The following is a 16,190-nucleotide window of genomic DNA, read 5'->3' as shown; positions in this document are numbered from 1 at the left end:
AATGCTCGGCCCCAGCACACGACAGATGGGGGTAGGACGAAAGTGCCAGCGAGTCGGCAACAGGGTTGCGTGCGCGCCGCTTTCACGGGCGTCTAAATCAGAATCCGCTCGGCTCCGGGTCTATTTACCCAGAGTGCAGCGGGCACATGCCCACTCGGCGTGTGTGAGCGCGAATCGGTCTTCTGCGCGGTGGGCAGGGCCCAGGATAGCACCCGCTCTGCTAAGCATGGGTGTGGGTATGGGCCCGGATTCTGCCTCCATACCAGACCAAAAGATAGATTGTGACGCTTTTAACCCCACAGCCGGACCCCCAAGCCTTGACACCAGCTGCCTGTTCCCTCCTGGTCGGATGACTACTCGAACACCTTGCCAGGATGTTAGTCTGTGGCATTCCATGTGGACCATCTGAATACCCCTTCCCCACTGTCACTATATGGACATTTCTTTGACAAATTCATGTCCCTCTATATGTCCATGTGACCCATACGTGTGGTCTCACCCTCAGTGTTACTGGTGAGCTATGAGGGATGAGTTCTCGCTCCACAGTTGAGTTGATCTACCAGAAAGCCCAAGGTCTAACCTGGAGGTGGGATTAGAAAGGGAAACTTGGGGGTGGTGCCTGTGGCTCAGTGAGTAGGGCGTTGGCCCCATATACCGAGGGTGGCGGGTTCGAACCCGGCCCTCGGCCAAACTGCAACAAAAAGAATAGCCGGGAGTTGTGGCCGGCGCCTGTAGTCCCAGCTACTCGGGAGGCTGAGGCAATAGAATCGCCTAAGTCCAAGAGCTGGAGTTTGCTGTGAGCTGTGACATCACTCTACCAAGGGCAATAAAGTGAGACTCTATCTAAAAAAAAAAAAAGAAGAAGAAGAAGAAGAAGAAAGAAAGAAAGAAGGAAGGAAAGAAGGAAAAGAAAGAAAAAGAAACTTAATCCAATCAGAGCTGCGGCGTGATAGCGGCGGAGCCAATCAGAAAAAGCCATACCTAGAACCAGGCCTCCCCTGTCCTGCTCCCTTACCCGCTCCTCGCCCATGCTTAGCCTGTCTGCACCGCTTGGATAATATCAGCAGGAGAGGTTTTTACTACCAGCTGGGAATTCAGAGGGACTGGTAATTGGGGATTACAGGTGGGCCCTGAGTGGAGACTTTTTGGGCTGCAGAAAGGCTAGCTGGCGGCGCCTGTGGCTCAGTGAGTAGGGCGCTGGCCCCATATGCCGAGGGTGGCGGGTTCAAACCCGGCCCTGGCCAAACTGCAACAAAAAAATAGCGGGGCATTGTGGCAGGCGCCTGTAGTCCCAGCTACTCGGGAGGCTAAGGCAAGAGAATGGCCTAAGCCCAGGAGTTGGAAGTTGCTGTGAGCGGTGACGCCACGGCATGCTACCGAGGGCAATAAGGTGAGACTCTGTCTCTACAAAGAAAAAAAAAAAAAAAAAAGAAAAGATGGGGGCAGCACCTGTGGCTGAAGGAGTCGGGCACTGGCCCCATATACTGGAGGTGGCAGGTTCAAACCCAGCCCTGGGCCCCCCCCAAAAGAAAGAAAAGGCTAGCTGAGGAAGGCTTTATTGATCCGGAGTTTTTCCCACATTGTTCCAGATTCCTTTTTTCTATGTCCGAGACTGCATCACCAGGCACTTGCGCAGGTAGGTAGCCCCCACGATGAGAAGGATCCCCACAAGGGCTGCGAAGGAAGTGGAGGCCAACGCTTTGGATGCAGGGCTCCAAGCTGGGAGCAGGAGGTGATAATTAGGAATGGAGCACGTGGAGGCCTGCTGACGCGTGGAGCTCAGGCTCCGTAGTCTATCTTTGCGCCTTCCTGGGGTCATAATTCTGTCTCCTCCCTTCCCAAGTCCCTGGGATCACAAGAGTGCCTCACCGAGCGTCAGCATAATGGGTGCTGAGCTGCTGCACACCACCAGGCCATCAAGATTGAGGCAGGCGAGGCAGGTCACCGGCTGCCCGAAGTCGCGGGGTCCAGCGGGAAATGCGTGGATCAGCGTCACATTGGCTGGATCCAGACGAGTGAAGCGCTCCAGGCTTTCAGAATAGATGACCCGGACGCCGCACTTCAGGGTCACCACCAAGAAACCCACAGGGAACACGCGTGTCACGTGACAGCGCAGAGTATACTTGCCACCATCTAAGACCGGAGGCTCCATAGTCACGCTGTGCGGTGCTTCTAAGGCAAGAGGGAGCTGGTGAGCAAAGTCCGCGGGCGCCCCCTCGACCGACTGTCAACCCGCTCCTCCAGACCCTTCCTCTCTCCCCAGCGGGGCCCCAACCCGCGTTCCTCACTGTAGGTGGTTATCCTGGCGGTGGCCCCGCGCGTTTCTCCTAAGCAGGTGACGAAGCAGCGCACGTCGGAGATCCAGGTCCTCACGTCGAGTAGCTGGTAAGATATCCAAGCCGGTCCACTGAACGTCTTTCCCCGCCGCAGATGGGTGTAGAGACTGGAATTCTGTGGCAGGGGACAGCTGCTGCTGCAGTTGAACCACACTGAGCCCCCCGGCGGCACCGCCACGGACTCCGGACTTATGCGCACCCAGAATGGCGCTGAGGTCCTGAAGGGTGCAGGAGGGTTGTACCTGAGGCTTTGTTCCCGCTTCACCGGGCGCCCCAGTACACTCTCGTTTCCCCAGTATGCAGTTGCCAACAAGAGCAACAGCGACAGGGGGAACACAGACCCCATAGCAAAGAGTCCTGACTGAGGGGGCCCACTCCGGAGAGCCAGGGCTGGCTCTGGAGATAAGGAGGCCTAGGGCACTGCCTCCTCAACCCTGCCCAAGAGAGAAGGGAGGCCCCTAGAGGGCCCTTAAACCCTGAAAAAGATACTCCCTTCCCCCCTTTGTGAGAATGGGATTCCAGACCCCATTGTAAGCCAAATACCATTGCCTTTTCTGGAGAGGAGCCTTTACTTTTTTTTTTTTTTGTAGAGACAGAGTCTCACTTTACCGCCCTTGGTAGAGTGCCATGACATCACATGGCTCACAGCAACCTCCAAGCTTTGGGGCTTACATGATTCTCTTGCCTCAGCCTCCTGAGCAGCTGGGACTACAGGCGCCCACCACAACGCCAGGCTATTTTTTGGTTGCAGTTTGGCCGAGGCCGGGTTTGAACCCACTACCCTTGGTATATGGGGCCGGCACCCTACTCACTGAGCCACAGGCGCCACCTGAGGAGCCTTTACTTTTTGCTAGAGTCATACAAAGCTCCAGATTTGGACCAGAACCTCAGGGTTGGTCCTTGTACCCACATCCTTTTTTTAAGGGAGGAGTGAGAGGTTAGGGCTGTGGCACAGCTGCTTAGAAATAACTCTGACTGGACATGACACCTCCCATGAATTCACACAAGTTTGAGGCAGATATAAAAGCTTTATTAGCACAAAGGTGGGGGTGTCTTCTAGAGGTGGGAAGGGTCCATCAAGGCTTTGGCCCCTCTCCCTACTGCTTGGAGGGCCCAGATCATTTTAGGAATTGGAGCTACACAGTATTCTGTTCGCTGAGATGGAAACAGGCAGGACAAGGAGGCACGCAGGGGTTGGACCTAGTTTCATGGGACTCTATGGTTTAGTTGTCAAGGAATATACGCCCATGTTTGGACATAGACATTGAGTGTCACTAGCAGAGATGCAAGTGGGTGGGAAGGTGGCTAACAAAGGTCAGTGCCAGTGTTGGGACTGGGGGGTTGTAAGGACTCACTGGTGGTCCCTGAGCATGTAAGCATTGCTAGTTCTTACAGTGCTTTGTGCCAGAAAGAAAACTCAGCTTGGCCAATGAAGTGTGAAATTGGTCTTTTTGTGCAGTGCATAGCCTGTTCAACTGTACCTGGTGACCCTGAATGAGATTAGATTAGGAGCTCCATGAAGGCAGGAACATATATTCATCTTATTCACCAAACTAACCTATATAAAAGATAATAAATAGCTGGCAAAATCACAAATGGATAAATATGTCATCATCAAGAGTTGAGGACAAGGCCGGGTGCAGTGGTTCATGCCTATAATTCCAGCACTTGGGAGGCCAAGGCAGGTGGATTTCCTGAGCCCACAGTTTATAGACCAGCCTGAGCCAGAGTAAGACCCCTGTCTCTAAAAATAACCAGGTGTTATGGTGGGCACCTATAGTCCCAGTACTTGGGAGGATCACTTGAACTCAAGAGTTTGAGGTTGCTGTGAGCAATGACACCATGGTGACAAAGTGATACTCTGTCTCAAAAAAAAAAAAAAAAAGTTGAGGACAGCAGTAGACAGCAGCACCACAGTTGGTATCCGTCTATGTGGGCATTTGTGTTTCCATACTGCACATGTCTGTTTAGGTCCACTTCTTTCTTGAGGCTGTGGGGTCTCAAGGAAGAGTGTACACCTGCGGTGTACACAGCAGGCAGTAAGTTTCAGTATTTCTTGAGTATATGTCTCCATGTTGGGAGTATCTGTCTCTCATCATTCCCACTCTAGCCAGGTTAGACTCTGATATTCCTCACAATTGTATCTTGATTCTTACTCCCTCTTGGCTCAGTGCTGTGCCTACAGGTCTGGCATAAGGCCTGAAGGTCTTAGGTGTGCAGATGCTGTGACCCCAAATGCTGTCTGTGTCTGACTGAGGCTGCTGTCCTGTCCTCTGGCACGGCATGTGTCCACCACTCTGTTTACCATATGGGGGCCCAATGAGGAGGTCCTGTCCTGGGATGGGCTCAGGGTGGTGTGGCTTGTGTGTTCAGCTTCATGGAGGCCACCTTCTGGGCTTTCGGTAGCTTGTATTTCTTAATCTTCCGCTGGCGATTATAAAGGAAAGCCGCGATGCCCATAGCAACCAAAACGATCATGGCTGTCACCAGAATGATGACCACTGAAGTCTGGTGGTCTGAGTCTGTGGGGAAGACACAAGGGATGTTAAGGACTGAGCCAGGCTCACTACCCCTGCTCCACCCAGTCCACACACTGGCAAACTCACAGAGCACCTTGATGAACACCTCACGAGTAACCTCTCCACGCGTGCTCACAGCCCGACAGATATAGGTGCCTGTAAGATTACGTGTGATATAACTTAGGTTCCCAATGGGCAGCAAAACTCCATCCCCTTTACGGGAACAGTTCAGTTGAGGGGATGGGTTCCCCCATGCCTGGCATCTCAGAGTCTGCTGGGAACCTTCTTCCCATGTCCAGTTTCCTGGGCAGTCCGTCTCGTCCATTCGGGGACCATCTGAAGAAAACCAACAAGAGATTGAATTCATGAACCAGGACACCCCTCCCCATCTAGGACTGAAGGACTTATGAATAGGGGAAGGAGTTTTCTAGAAATAGGGCTTGAAGGACAAAAGCTTATGGGATTGTGCCTCAGAGGACAGGGGTCATTGTCCAGCAGCTCCACTCACACAAGACACGGAGCTCCCGGGTCTGGGTCTTGTTTAGCATCTGCCCATCCACTTTCATGGTAGCATGGCAGGAGAAGGTGCGCCTGTTGTCCTCAGCGCTGGCATTAAGCAAGAATTGGGCCCACCAGCCTAATGGCTCAGCTGGAGCCCCACTAAGCGTCACCACAGCTCCAGGGTGGGCCTCGCAATGCACCATCACCTCAGTTCCTTCTGAAACCTCTGCTTTGCTCAGAGTCAGGTTAGGCTCAGGGAAGCCTGGGGGCAGGACACACAGTGAGCTCTGTCCCCTTACTGGCCCCTCCCCCCATGAAGGCCCCCCCCCCTTCTTACTGTAGATGGTCACTCTCTGGCTAATCTGCCGGCTCTGGTTCCCCAGTATCACAGCACATGTCAGCTGCTGGGAGCCCTCCTCTTCTGCATTTGATTTGACAAACGCCTTGGCCAACAGGGACTCATTCTTGTATGTGATTGTGGGGTTCAGCCTCTGGTCCCCTAGTGCCAAGTGAACCTGGGCCTCTAAGACTGGGAACAACCCATCCAGAGAGCAGTCCACGGTCCCCTCTGTGCCTATCTCCAGGAACCCAGGGGTGACAAGTTTCGGGAGAGTCGATGGCAGGACTAGGAAGAGAGGGTAGGCATGAGCAGATGGGGATGCACTTTCCTGGGGCATTTTACTCCCCACCTGGAACATCCTCTTTCCAGAAGACTCAGCAGCCTGGGTCACCCCATCCTAAGACACAAGCACCTCTTAGCTGGTATCATAGCCTTCTTGAATATTCTGCAGTCATGGGCAGGGCACCCACCCCATTGCAGAGCACCCCATCCTCTCCCTGCTGGCTCCCCAATGCCTCACCAAAGGTTTGGAGCTGATGGGGGGCTGAGGTGTTCTTGAGAAGTCCCAGCCCTTGGGTTCGCAGATCTAGTTCTGAGCGGCACGAGAAATTGACTCGGTGGTCACTTCTGCCCACCAGCAATGTGGCCATGACCTTGGTGGGCTCCCTATCCACCTGCTGCCTGCTCAGCACCTCATCCCCACGGAGCAGCACTGCAGACAGGTAGTCCCGGGGTGCCCCGCCAGACACCTGGCAGCTCAGGGTGAGCTTCTCACCCACGGGTTGCCAGGAGGGCAGGGGTGCCAGTTCTACCTTGTCTGGGTACCCTGCAAGGAAAGAGAGGGAGGAGTGTCCCTGGGAGCTGGACTATACTGCAGGCCCACAGACAGGTCACACCTGACCTGCCCGGGAGGTCCACAACTTCACTTTCTCCCAAAAACACACCCTTCCACCTAAGTGGACAGGAATGTCAAGAGAGCTTTGGGGAGACTAGTAAGAAAGCTCCAGATGATTGTGAAGGAGACAAAAAAAATCATTATTCATGGCGGCAGTTTCTTTCTTTCTTCCTTCCCTTCCTTCTTTTTTTGTGTTTTTGTTTGTTTTTAGAGATAGGGTCTCACCCTGCTGTGTGGCCCAGACTGGAGTGCAGTGGCCCAATCAAAGCTCACTGCTGCTTCAAAACATCCTCCCAACAGTAGCTTCCCAAAGTGCTGGGATTACAGGCCAGAGCCACCTTGCCTGGCCCTGCAGCAATATCTTAGAATGAAAAGTGGAAAAGAACTTCAAACAAGTCAAGTAAATCCAGTAAATGTCAGCAGCCCAGTCCACTAGACATTGTTTTAAAAAAACAAAAACCCTGGCTTGGTGCTGTAGCTCAGCAGCTAAGGCACCAGCCACATACACCACAGCAGGTGGGTTTGAACCCAGCCTGGACCTGCCAAACAATGACAACTACAACTAAAAAAAAAATATATATATATATAGCCAGGCGTTGTGGCAGGTACCTGTAGTCCCTGCTACTTGGGAGGCTGAGGCAAGAGAATCGCTTAAGCCCAAGAGTTGGAGGTTGCTGTTAGCTGTGATGCCATGGCACTCTACTGAGGGCAACATAGTGAGACTCTTGTCACTAAAAAAAAAAAAAAAAAATCTTCACAGCCTTATTTTTCTCCATAGCATGCTTCACCTTCTAAGATATAAAATAATCTATGATGTTAGCTTGTTTTTCCTCTATTTCCCCCATAGAATGTCAGCCTCAGGAAGGGTGAGGATTTTTATCTGCTTTATTCTCTTGTTGTGCCTGGTACACAGTAGGTGCTCAATATTTGTAGAAAGAATGAGGTAGAGCCCTCCACACTGAAGTGAGGACTTGCAGGAGCCTGCTTTTAAGGAAAGGAGTGACCAAGTGTGTTGAGTAAAAATGTAAAAACAACTCACACATGTTCAAAATGAAACTGAATATCCATTGAACACACACCACTGGCTTGGTTTTCATAGCCAGGCAATCCCCATTCTGCACAAGGTCATGGATTGCCAGTGAAAGTTTACAGCAGGGCAGCACCTGTGGCTCAGTGAGTAGAGCGCCAGCCCTATACCGAGGGTGGCGGGTTCGAACCCGAACCCGGCCAAACTGCAACAAAAAAATAGCTGGGTGTTGTGGTGGGCGCCTGTAGTCCCAGCTACTTGGGAGGCTAAGGCAAGAGAATTGCCTAAGCCCAAGAGTTGGAGGTTGCTGTGAGCTGTGACACCACAGCACTCTAACAAAGGCGATAAAGTAAGACTATCTTAAAAAAAAAAAAAAAAAAAACAGAAAAGAAAGTTTATAGCAAAGAGCAGAGCCCAGAGAGCCATGGGTCAGTTCTAGACCTCCCAGGTTTCCTAAGGGAGGAGTCTTGATGATTCTTTCTTCTATGTCCCTTCTCAAAAGGGCCTGAGACATTACTTGGCAATGCTGTTTAAGTGCTAGGAAGGCCTGTGTTAAATTCCCAGCCTTGCTTCTTTGCTCTGGGTTATGGGCAAGTGACTTGTCTCTCTACACCTTAGTTTCCTGAGTTGTAAAATGGGCCTATTATGGCCAGGCACAGTGACTCACACCTGTAATCCCAGCACTTTGGGAGGCTGGAGCAGAAGGATCAAATGAGGCCAGGAGTTCAAGACCAGCCTGGACAATATAGAGACCCTGTTTCTATAAAAAAAATTATAAAACTGGGCGGAGCCTGTGGCTCAGTGAGTAGGCTGCTGGCCCCATATATCGAGGGTGACAGGTTCAAACCCGGCCCCGGCTAAATTGCAACAAAAAAATAGCCAGGCGTTGTGGCAGGCATCTGTAGTCCTAGATACTTAGGAGGCTGAGGCAAGAGAATCGCTTAAGCCCAAAAGCTGGAGGTTGCTGTGAGCTATGACACCACAGCACTCTACAAGGGCAACAAAATGAGACTCTGTCTCTAAAATAAATAAATAAATATATATATATATCTTAGCCGGGTGTGGTGACAGATGCCTGCAGCTCCAGCTCCTGGGAGGCTAAGGTGAAAGGATCCCTTGAGCCCAGGAGTTTGAGGCTGCAGTGAACTATGATTGTGCCATTGCACTCCAGCCTGGGCAACAGAGAAAGACCGTTTCCAAAAAAATAGGTTTTGCCCTGGGTCTCACTCTGTTGTCCTGGGTAGAGTACCATGGCATCATAGCTCACAGCAACCTCAAACTCCTGGGTTCAAGTAATCTTCTTGCCTCAGCCTCCCAAGTAGTGGGGACTACAGACGCCTACCAGAGCACCTGCCTACTTTTTCTATTTTTAGTGGAGACAGAGTCTTGCTTTTGCTCAGGCTGGTCTTGAACTCCTGAGCTCAAGCAATTCACCTGCCTTGGCTTACCAGAGTGCTAGGATTACAGGTGTGAGCCATTGCGCCCAGCCTAAGAGAAATAAAATTTAAACATTAGCCAGGCACGATGGTGTGCACATATAGTCCCAGCTGCTTGGAAGGCTGAGGCGAGAGGAAGACTTGAGCACTGGGCTTACAATTATAAGGCAGAGATGCAGAAAGTCCTCCAAAGAGGTTTCTGGGGTTTTCTCAGGCTACCAGGAATGTTTGGGGACTTCCCTTACCTAGGAGGGCCTGGCCATCATTTGCTCAAACATCCACCAAATCAGAAGCAATTCTGATATTTGCCCAAAGGCTTCTTTTGTCCCAGTGTCATGATGGTGGATTATCCTTCCTTCCTCACTGAATCATTATATCTTGCAGGGGAGGTTGTATGTGACAGCAAAGGAAAGCAAGAGGCCTCGTCCCCCTAGGACACCCAGCTATTTAGGGTCATGCTGGGTCTTGGAATACAAGGCTAATTCCAAAGCTACTTGGCCAGTTTTCTTCTTTTTTTTTTTTTAGAGACAGTCTTACTTCATCACCCTCAGTAGAGTGCTGTGGCATCACAGCTCACAGCAACCTCCAACTCCTGGGCTTAGGCGATTCTCCTGCCTCACCTTCCCGAGTAGCTGGGACTACAGGCACCTGCCACAATGCCCGGCTATTTTTTTTTTGCCGTTTGGCTGGGGCCGGATTTGAACCCGCCACCCTCGGTACATGGGGCTGGTGCCCTACTCACTGAGCCACAGGCACCATCCTCTTCCCTTTTTTTGTACCTTGTTTTTCAGTTCACTTCACTTTCCTTTGAGTTATATTCATTTTTGTGCTTTAGCAACTCATTCTCACCAAGGTAGAAAAAGGTACACAGAAAAAGTTCTCCATTCTCCAGACCTCTCCCAGAGCCTCTCCTCAAAGACAATTAATGTGATTTCTTACATTTTCTTTCAAGACTCCTTTATGCATGAATATAGCCTCTGCCACCCTCCCCCCTGCTGCTCCCTAACTTGAGAGTGGCATGCCATGCATATTCAGCATACTTTCTTTCTTTGCAACTTTACAATATACTTTGGAGCTCACTCATTCTTTTCACAGTTGCATACTATTCCTTGGTATGGCTAAACCAAAGTTTCTTTCCCTGGCCCTCCATGTTTGAGTGGTTTGTAAACTGTTAACCTTCGGATAGAGATGCAGTGGGAGGATTGCTTGAGTCCAGGAGTTGGAGGTTGCAGTGAGCTAGGATCACACTGCTGCTCTCATGCCCAGGCAACAAAGTCCCTGTCCCCCCAAAAATACAAAACCAAACAAAACTCCAAAAAGCAGCAGTGAATAATCCCATGCCTCCACTAGATCCCTCAGGGGTAGGGCCACATGTAGCATTGTCCCTTACCTTGGCCAAAAATATATATATATGTTTTTTTTTTTTTTTGAGGCAGAGCCTCAAGCTGTCGCCCTGGGTAGAGTGCCGTGGCATGACAGCTCACAGCAACCTCCAACTCCTGGGCTCAAGCGATTCTCTTGCTTCTGCCTCCCAAGTAGCTGGGACTACAGGTGCCCACCACAACGCCCGGCTATTTTTTGGTTGCAGCTGTCATTGTTATTTGGCGGGCCCAGGCTGGATTCGAACCTGCCAGCTCAGATGTATGTGGCTGGCGCCTTAGCCTCTTGAGCCACATGTGCCGAGCCTCTCTCTATCTTTTTTTAATAGCTTGGGTCTCATTATGTTAACCAGGCTGGATTTGAACTCCTGGGCTCAAGCCATCTTCCCACTTCAAACTCCTGGGAATATAGGGAGGGGCCACTATGCCTGGCTTAATCTGCATCTTTTTTTTTTTTTTTTAAGTATTGGAACCAGGGCCTTGTCACATGTTTAAAGAACAAGGCATAAAGAGGTGGTATTCTCTTGGGCGGCGCCTGTGGCTCAGTCGGTAAGGCGCCGGCCCCATATACCAACGGTGGCGGGTTCAAACCCGGCCCCCGGCCAAACTGCAACCAAAAAAATAGCCGGGCGTTGTGGCAGGTGCCTGTAATCCCAGCTACTTGGGAGGCTGAGGCAAGAGAATCGCTTAAGCCCAGGAGTTGGAGGTTGCTGTGAGCTGTGTGAGGCCACGGCACTCTACCGAGGGCCATAAAGTGAGACTCTGTCTCTACAAAAAAAAAAAAAAAAAAAAAAAAGAGGTGGTATTCTCAAATGTGCTAAATTTCTGTGACTGCTCTAAATGCATCCATCCAAAGAGGTTCAACAAGACTTCCAAATGACAATGTGACTTTCCAAGAATCTCCCCATCTGCCCTTCAGTGAGTTTGTCCTGGCCCTAAGGTCTAGCAACAAAGACTCCCCCAGCTCCCTCTCCCTGTTTATCTACAGGCCCAGCTCTCTGGGCCCAGCCACTCACAGTAAACAGTGAGGGAGGCTCCAACTGATGACTGGTTATTGTTGCAGTTTGAAAAGCATATTGGTTTGCTATCCATTCCCACGTCGTTCAGTTCATAGACTATCCAGTTGTCACCATGGGCCACTAGTCTTTTAGTCAATGGAGTCTCCAGGCCCATGGTGGCTTTCTGGTCACAGGAGGAACTGCAATTTATTTGCAGGGAGCCTCCTCGGGGTAAGATGGCTTTTGAGGGAGATACAAATGTTTGGGCTTCTCCAGGTCCTGTAAGAAAAGGGTGAAGAGGGGACAGATATTATAAATCAGGTTGATCAACATAACATGACTGTGGACCCAGCCAATGGTGGGTACTGGGGACATAGCCTTGAACAAGAGAAAATGCTCTGCCTTCAGTGTGGGAGAGGGAAATGTTCAAGAACAAGATAATTAAAAACTGTTGTTAATATGTGCTTCAATGAAAACAAAACAGAATGATAGACCAGAGTGCCTTGGGGACAAGGTGATGTCTGAGCAAAGATCTAAGTGATGAGAAAGGCCTGCCGATATTCAGAAAAGGGAAGTGGATTCCAGGCAAAAAGAATAGTAGACATAGGCTCAGCACCCGTAGCACAGTAGTTACAGAGCCGGCCACATACACCAAAGTTTGAACCTGGTGCGCCTGTAGTCTCAGCTACTTGGGAGGCCGAGGCAAGAGAATTGCTTAAGCCAGCAGTTCTCAACCTTCTTAATGCCGGGGCCCTTTAATATAGTTCCTGTGAGTCATGACCCACAGGTTGAGAACAGCTGGCTTAAGCCCCAGAGTTTGAGGTCGCTGTGAGCTGTGACCTGAGGGTGTCACACTCTACCGAGGGTGACATAATGAGACTCTGTCTCAAAAAAAAAAAAAAAAAAAAAGGAATAGCAGAATAGCAGACACAAATGTCCTGAGGCAGGTGGCTGGAGCCTAGAGCTGGATGGAAGAGTGGTGGGAAATGAGTTCAGGAGGATCACATGGGCACTATAATCAACACCAAAGATATGTTCTTTATTCTTAGGGTAATATGCAGCCATGGATAGGATTTTAGCAGAGTCCATTTTAACAACCAACATGAAGTCAGGCCAGGTGCAGTGGCCCATTCATGCCTGTAATCCCAGCACTTCGGGAGGCCAAGGCAGGAAGATCATTTGAGGTCAGGAGTTTAAGAACAGCATAGGCAACATAGCAAGACCCTGTGTCTACAAAAAAATTTAAAAATTTAATAAAAACTAAGAAAAAAATTAAAAATTAGCTGGGCACAGGCACACCTATAGTCCCAGTTACTCAGGGGGCTAGGCAGGAGGATTGATGGAGCCTAGGAGTTTGAAGCTGCAGTGAGTTAATGCAATGCTAATACAAATAACTCAGCACACAACAACAACAAAAAACAAACAAACAAACAAAAAACAACTCAGCACAGGCCAGGTATCGAGTGTGTACCTTGCAGGTAATACAGGTAAGAAAGGAGTTGTTTTGATTAGATTCCTCAGAATCTGGTGCCTCCAAAGCTAAAAATAATGTCTATCGGCACCCAGGCCTACTACTCCCCCACTCCCCCCTAGTGATTCCTGTCCTCAGATTTGCTCTATTTGGGGTGGAGGTGCGTGAAGACATTAGCTTTATAAATTCTCCTAGGGTGATTCTGGAATTGTTCCCATTTCACAGAGGGAAAGACAGACTGGGAGAAGGGAGACAACTCAGGGAGAAAGCAGTGGAGTCAGCATCAGAGTCAGGATTAGAACCCTTTGTTGGGCTGTTAACCAAGATGTCAATCTTCCACTCTCCTGTTTCCTAAAACTCACCACCTTTGGGACCTCTGCCTCAATTCCCTCTTTCCCAGCTGGACTGGAGTTGTGGCGAGGGGAATGGAATGACCTTCTCAGCTTTGGGGTCATGGGTAAGTCAGCTCTGGAATTCCCCTGAGTAGAAGCAGCCCTGGACTTCCCCAGGGGAAGAGGATAAAGAACAGAAAGTGTCTTGGTGCTGGTGGGGGTGGTGGTGGACGGGTCCTCAAGCCTTCTACACTTGGGGCAGGGTTGGGGGGCAAGTCCCCAAACTATCTGACTGCATCCTGGGGCCAAGTGCTATGCTGAGCCACTACACAAACCTTGCCAGGTGGCCACTATAACATTCCGTATTTTACCGCTCAGAAAACTAAGCTCAGGAAGGGGCAATCTATAGCCTGAGGTCACACATGGAGGATTTGAACTCTCAGTTGACTGAATTTCAAAGTGCCTCTAGCCCCACCTTCTCATAAACAGGTACTACTGGGAATGGGCCCTTCCAAGGGTGCCCAGGGCACAGTTAGGATCCGGGGAGCTGGCCCGACTGCGCCCTCCCCACCCCTAGACTCACCTGGGAGCAGAGTCCCGAGTAGGGCTAGGAGCACAGGCAGGGTACGCAGGACGCCCCCGAGAGCCATAGCGGACTGAGGCAGGGCCGGGTAGCAGCAACGAAGCAGAGGGAGGCACAGAGGACTGGGGAACAGAGGAGTGCGTCGGTCCCTTTATAACCGCTGGCCACTGGGGGCCAAGGGGCAGGGCTGCTTTCCCGGAAATCTCGCGCCTTCCCCTCCGGAACGAGGGCCTTTCCGGACTGAAAGTGTGCCTGGCCCGAGCCAGGCCGTCTTCCCCGCCCACCGAGGAATTTCCAGACTGAAGTAATGGGTCGTCGCAGCAGTGGGTTGGTGACCTGGAGGCTGCTCCGGGTTCCCCAGGTGTTGGCGGGGGCGCCTAACGCAGCCACACACAGACCTTTTCTCCTCCTCCTCCTCTCCTCCGAAGACAAAGACACAAAGGACCTGGCTAGCCCCACCCCCTAGAAGTTTGCGCCAAAGGACCCTAACTTTCCTAGCAAGCTGTGGAATTTGCCCACCCCCTACAGCCCCATATAAAAGGGGTCTCTAACTGCCCTCGGGAGCAGATGCTACCTTTGCAGTGCCCACGCGGGTCACCGTTCACTTTATATAAACCTGGCCTGAACATCTACACTACGGCCTCGACTCCGGGCGCCACCGCTTAGCCCTTTCACCAAGCGTCCAATCTCTCAGCTGGGCTGAGTTCCACTCACTATTTACACTGCAATCAGCACTTTATAGGATACTGCCGACTACGCTGGGCAGGGAGAGATTGTTATCGTGCCCATTTCACAGAACAGTAAGCTGTGGCTCCGAGTTGAGCAGTGATCCGATCTCAAGCCTTGACTCCCCAGCTCACACAGGCCTCTTTAACCGACCAGACGAGCCCTCGCCTGAGTAAGAGGCCCAGGAATCCTCATCCGGCACCCTCCGGTGCGGCATGTTCCCGCCCAGCTAACGTTGAGATTTCCCGAGAAGCGGTCAGCACAGGCCAGACACCTCCTGGAGCCCAGGAACCGTGGGAGCGAGGCCGCGAGGCCGCACCATGTCTGGAGAAATAAGCGTTCTTCCCCCTGCCACCCATGGGTGCTTCCACCCCCACAGTCTCCTCGCTTCTCCTTTTGGCCTCGGTAGCGGGGGCGTCTTTACAGCTCCCAGAAAAAGGAAGGAAGCCATGTGTTCCCGACGCTCTGAGCCCCTCTGCTGGCGTCTGGCTCCGCGAGAAAACTGAGCCAGCAACTCAAACCTCGAGGACAGCGGAGAGAGGGGGCGCTCGAACCCTTGCCTTACCCGCGCACGTCACCTGAAACTTGGACTCTGGGATCTTGCGCTGAATACGTGCGGGTGTTTGTCCGGCCACCAGCTTTGCGTGTGACCCCAAAACTCGTCATTTCCTACATCGAGGCTGGGAACTTTGGGGTCTCCGAGTAAGGAGCAGCACGGCCTTAAGTCTTCCTGTTGTGGAGCGCGCTTGGTGTCGCCTTGGAGACCTCGGAGGGGCCAGAGAGGTCGTGCTCCAAACGGGAAGAGAAGGATCCTGGGGACCTGTGGGCTGGGCCCTTCCTCCGGTGGAAGGGGGCTGCGAGTCACCCGCTATCCAGAAACGCATCCCTCCCCCTGCACTGGTCATTCCTAAGGAATTTCCACGGGGATCTTTTTCTTGGGGGGTGTGTGTGGCGGGGGGAGATACTGAATTCCCGCCCCGGAACGGCCTGGGCAAAAAAATCAGAGTGGAACGGGAATGTTCCCACGCTACTGATTACTATTTTAATATCAGGAGACTTATATATATATATGTTGCTAATCTTCTCTGTATCGTTCCAGTTTTAGTACATGTGCTGCGGAAGTGAGCATAGATCAGGCGACTTTTCTCTCACTTGTGTGTGTGTGTGGTGGGGGGCGGGTGGTTCCCACCGGAGTTGCACGGGCCGCGAGCTCCCCCTCGCGGCCCAAGTTCCCCTTGCAGCCACAAAAACGTCAAACATCCATCCTTTTCTGAACTAATCGCTCAGTTTCTTAAGCACCTACTGAGTGCCAGGCATCTTACCAAGCGCTGCGGGCACTGCAATGAACAAAATAGATAAAAATCCCTGCCACCGTTCAAGGATCGTCTCCATAGGAGCTATAGACAAACAAAATAAAAACCTCCGATATATGGGGCCGGCGCCCTACTCCTTTGAGCCACAGGCGCCGCCCCTACATTTGATTTTTAAATCTTTTTTTTTTTTTTTTTTTTTTTGTAGAGACAGTCTCACTTTATAGCCCTTGGTAGAGTGCCGTGGCATCACACAGCTCACAGCAACCTCCAACTCCTGGGCTTCAGCGATTCTCTTGCCTCAGCCTCCCGAGTAGCTGGGACTACAGGCGCCCGC

At 51.4% G+C, this 16,190-nt stretch overlaps 2 protein-coding genes across 3 annotated transcripts; both read right to left on the bottom strand.

The window, feature by feature from the left end:
• Positions 1–1,559: 1,559 nt before the first annotated feature.
• Positions 1,560–2,914, bottom strand: ICAM4 (intercellular adhesion molecule 4 (Landsteiner-Wiener blood group)). The gene is made up of 3 exons (XM_053582321.1): positions 2,289–2,914; positions 1,870–2,172; positions 1,560–1,719 (listed from the first exon to the last, which is right to left on the bottom strand). The coding sequence occupies exons 1-3, from the start codon at positions 2,680–2,682 to the stop codon at positions 1,601–1,603; spliced, it is 816 nt and encodes a 271-aa protein (XP_053438296.1). The 5' UTR covers positions 2,683–2,914; the 3' UTR covers positions 1,560–1,600.
• A 412-nt stretch (positions 2,915–3,326) lies between these two features.
• On the bottom strand, positions 3,327–15,440 carry ICAM1 (intercellular adhesion molecule 1). Of its 2 annotated transcripts, XM_053582319.1 has the most exons (8): positions 15,122–15,440; positions 13,818–13,939; positions 11,450–11,710; positions 6,217–6,522; positions 5,694–5,981; positions 5,364–5,618; positions 4,943–5,191; positions 3,327–4,858 (listed from the first exon to the last, which is right to left on the bottom strand). In XM_053582319.1, the coding sequence occupies exons 2-8, from the start codon at positions 13,882–13,884 to the stop codon at positions 4,683–4,685; spliced, it is 1,602 nt and encodes a 533-aa protein (XP_053438294.1). In that variant the 5' UTR covers positions 13,885–13,939; positions 15,122–15,440; the 3' UTR covers positions 3,327–4,682. The 2 variants fall into 2 exon arrangements, with proteins under 2 accessions (XP_053438294.1, XP_053438295.1); XM_053582320.1 differs by lacking the exon at positions 5,694–5,981.
• Between the last annotated feature and the right edge of the window lie 750 nt (positions 15,441–16,190).

This window comes from Nycticebus coucang, chromosome 3 (genome assembly GCF_027406575.1).
Source record: "Nycticebus coucang isolate mNycCou1 chromosome 3, mNycCou1.pri, whole genome shotgun sequence".
Lineage (NCBI taxonomy): Eukaryota > Metazoa > Chordata > Mammalia > Primates > Lorisidae > Nycticebus > Nycticebus coucang.
The sequence above is the reverse complement of the archived record's forward strand: the minus strand, read 5'-3'. Positions and strand labels throughout refer to the sequence as shown.